The sequence below is a fragment of the Plectropomus leopardus genome, unplaced genomic scaffold (assembly GCF_008729295.1).
Source record: "Plectropomus leopardus isolate mb unplaced genomic scaffold, YSFRI_Pleo_2.0 unplaced_scaffold6093, whole genome shotgun sequence".
In the NCBI taxonomy this organism is placed as follows: Eukaryota; Metazoa; Chordata; class Actinopteri; order Perciformes; family Serranidae; genus Plectropomus; species Plectropomus leopardus.
Genome location: NW_024666988.1, coordinates 1 through 2,166, shown reverse-complemented (window position 1 = coordinate 2,166; position 2,166 = coordinate 1). Strand labels below are relative to the sequence as shown.

Here is a 2,166-nt window from a genome sequence, read left to right as displayed (position 1 = left end):
CACACACACACACACACACACACACACACACACACACACACACACACCAGCTGTTATCATGATGACGTAGTTTGTTAGTTAGTGTCCACATAATTGACTCCGCCCTCCATCTCCTCACCTTGGTGATGTCAGTGCTGAAGCCAACCTCACAGTAACGCTTGTCGTTTCCTAGGCAACAGACAGAGTCAGTAAGGGGGGCGTGTCCCCGCCTGAGTGTATGTGTGTATTTCTGTATATGTGTGTGCATGGGTGTATTTTTCAGTGTGTGTGTGTGTGTGTGTGTGTGTGTGGGTGTGTGTTACAGACGGTTGTCTATGCGGCGGTAGTCATCCTCCATCAGGACTCCTCTGCAGGGGGAGAAGGAGGCGGACCTTCCTGTACTTTGGTCCAATAGGAGGCAGTTCCCCACAGGTGTTTTCCCAGACTCCGCCCTTGGCCTCTGAGCCATCCAATGAGAAAGTGGCGCACACGCCTGCCAGGTGACACATTTACACTCAGAGCCAAACAAACAATCAAACAAAAAAACTAACAAAGACTCGTCTGTTTGTTGTTTTCAGTGTTCACCTTGGCACCACCCTCAACTACCGCCGCCCTCGCCTCGCCGCCCTGGTGAGGAGCTGCAGAGCGGTGCTGACATGATGCTCCTCAGATTTTGGGTCTGTTTGATGTTTATTTTAATATCATGTTTGCTATTTTATGTTTGTTTTTTTGTTTCTTATGTTTTTAGTTTTGTGCTCTTATTTTGAAATACGTGCTATGTTTGTTTCAGCTGGTGTAAAAAAATCAACAGGAAGTGAGTTTGATGATGTCGCCACTGATCTCATGTTGATTTAAACACAGTGTTTACAGAGTAAACAATAAACAAAACACACTTCTGTGTATGTACATGTTACTGTGTGTGTGTGTGTGTGTGTGTGTGTGTGTGTGTGTGTGTGTGTGTGTGTGTGTAGTCACCAGCAGGTGTGTGTTGCTGACTGATCGGACTGAGGCTCCAAACCACTGCTCACTCTTGAAGGTGATGAAGGTCAGAGCGCCGCTGCTGAAGTCCTCGTCACCTGACACACAAAGGAAGTCAGACAGGAAGTCAGACAGGAAGTACATCATGATGGATCATGAGCAAGCAGGAACTCACCTTTCAGGTCAAAGTTGACGATGTCACAGGCTCCGCCTCCAGGTGACCAGGGGCAGAGGAACACGCCCCCTCCCTTCGTCACTCCTGATTGGTTGGTGTCGGCTTTGGGAGCTCCAATGACAACGAAGGACCTGCGGAGGACACAGGACGACCCATTCAAGGACCTCTTCAAGGACTTCTTCAAGGACCTATTCACTGCACTTAACAGTCTGAATGTAACTATTTAGTTTCCACAGTGAATTTTAGACTTATTGTAGGAGCTGAGCTGCAAATTCACTGAAACACTCAAATACACAATCTGGACTACATTTAGGACACATGCATCAACACACAGACAATTATCAACTGATCATTAGTTTAACTGATTGATCATTAGTGTAACAGTGGATATCTCTGCAGAATTATTCATGGACATCTTGGACGTGACGTCAACAATGTGACTTCTTCACACTGGATCGGTTTGGGTTAAGGGGTTAGTTCACTTTTTGAATGTTTTAAACTGCCCACATCTCACAAATTGAACATTTAAAGGTCAATTGAAAGTTTATGGTTAATGAAAGATTGTTTAAGGGTTGTTTATGGGTCAGTTAAGGGTTAGTTAAGGGTCACTTAAAGGTTTCTTACTTGTTGTTGAAGGTGTGAAAGTTAAGGGCGAGTTAAGGGTTAGTTACAGCTCAGTTAAGGATTAGCTAAGGGTCAGTCAAGGGTTATTTAAGGCTCAGTTAAGGATTTCTTACTTGTTTAAGGTGTGAAAGTTAAGGGACAGTTAAGGGTTAATTAAAGGTAGTTTAAGGGTTTCTTACTTGTTAAAGGTGTGAAAGTTAAGGGTCAGTTAAGGGTTATTTAAGGGACAGTTATGGGTTTCTTACTTGTTGTTGAAGGTGTGAAAGTCGACGGAGAATCCAAACAGACTTCCTGTCGGTCCGCTGAACGTCACGGCTTCATTCAACAGGTTCAGACACACACACACACTGACACACACACATAACAGCACACCCCTGAACACACACATCTCACCTGTCTGTCTGCCTGTC

General features: G+C 44.8%; 1 protein-coding gene across 1 annotated transcript; it reads right to left on the bottom strand.

The window, feature by feature from the left end:
• Nucleotides 1-118: 118 nt before the first annotated feature.
• On the bottom strand, nucleotides 119-2,160 carry LOC121939797 (integrin alpha-IIb-like; the record flags this gene model as incomplete). Its single annotated transcript, XM_042482746.1, has 5 exons — nucleotides 2,002-2,160; nucleotides 1,133-1,263; nucleotides 955-1,055; nucleotides 307-472; nucleotides 119-168 (listed from the first exon to the last, which is right to left on the bottom strand). Coding segments are annotated over exons 1-5 (591 nt in total), but the record flags the coding sequence as incomplete, so codon positions are not given.
• Nucleotides 2,161-2,166: the final 6 nt, after the last annotated feature.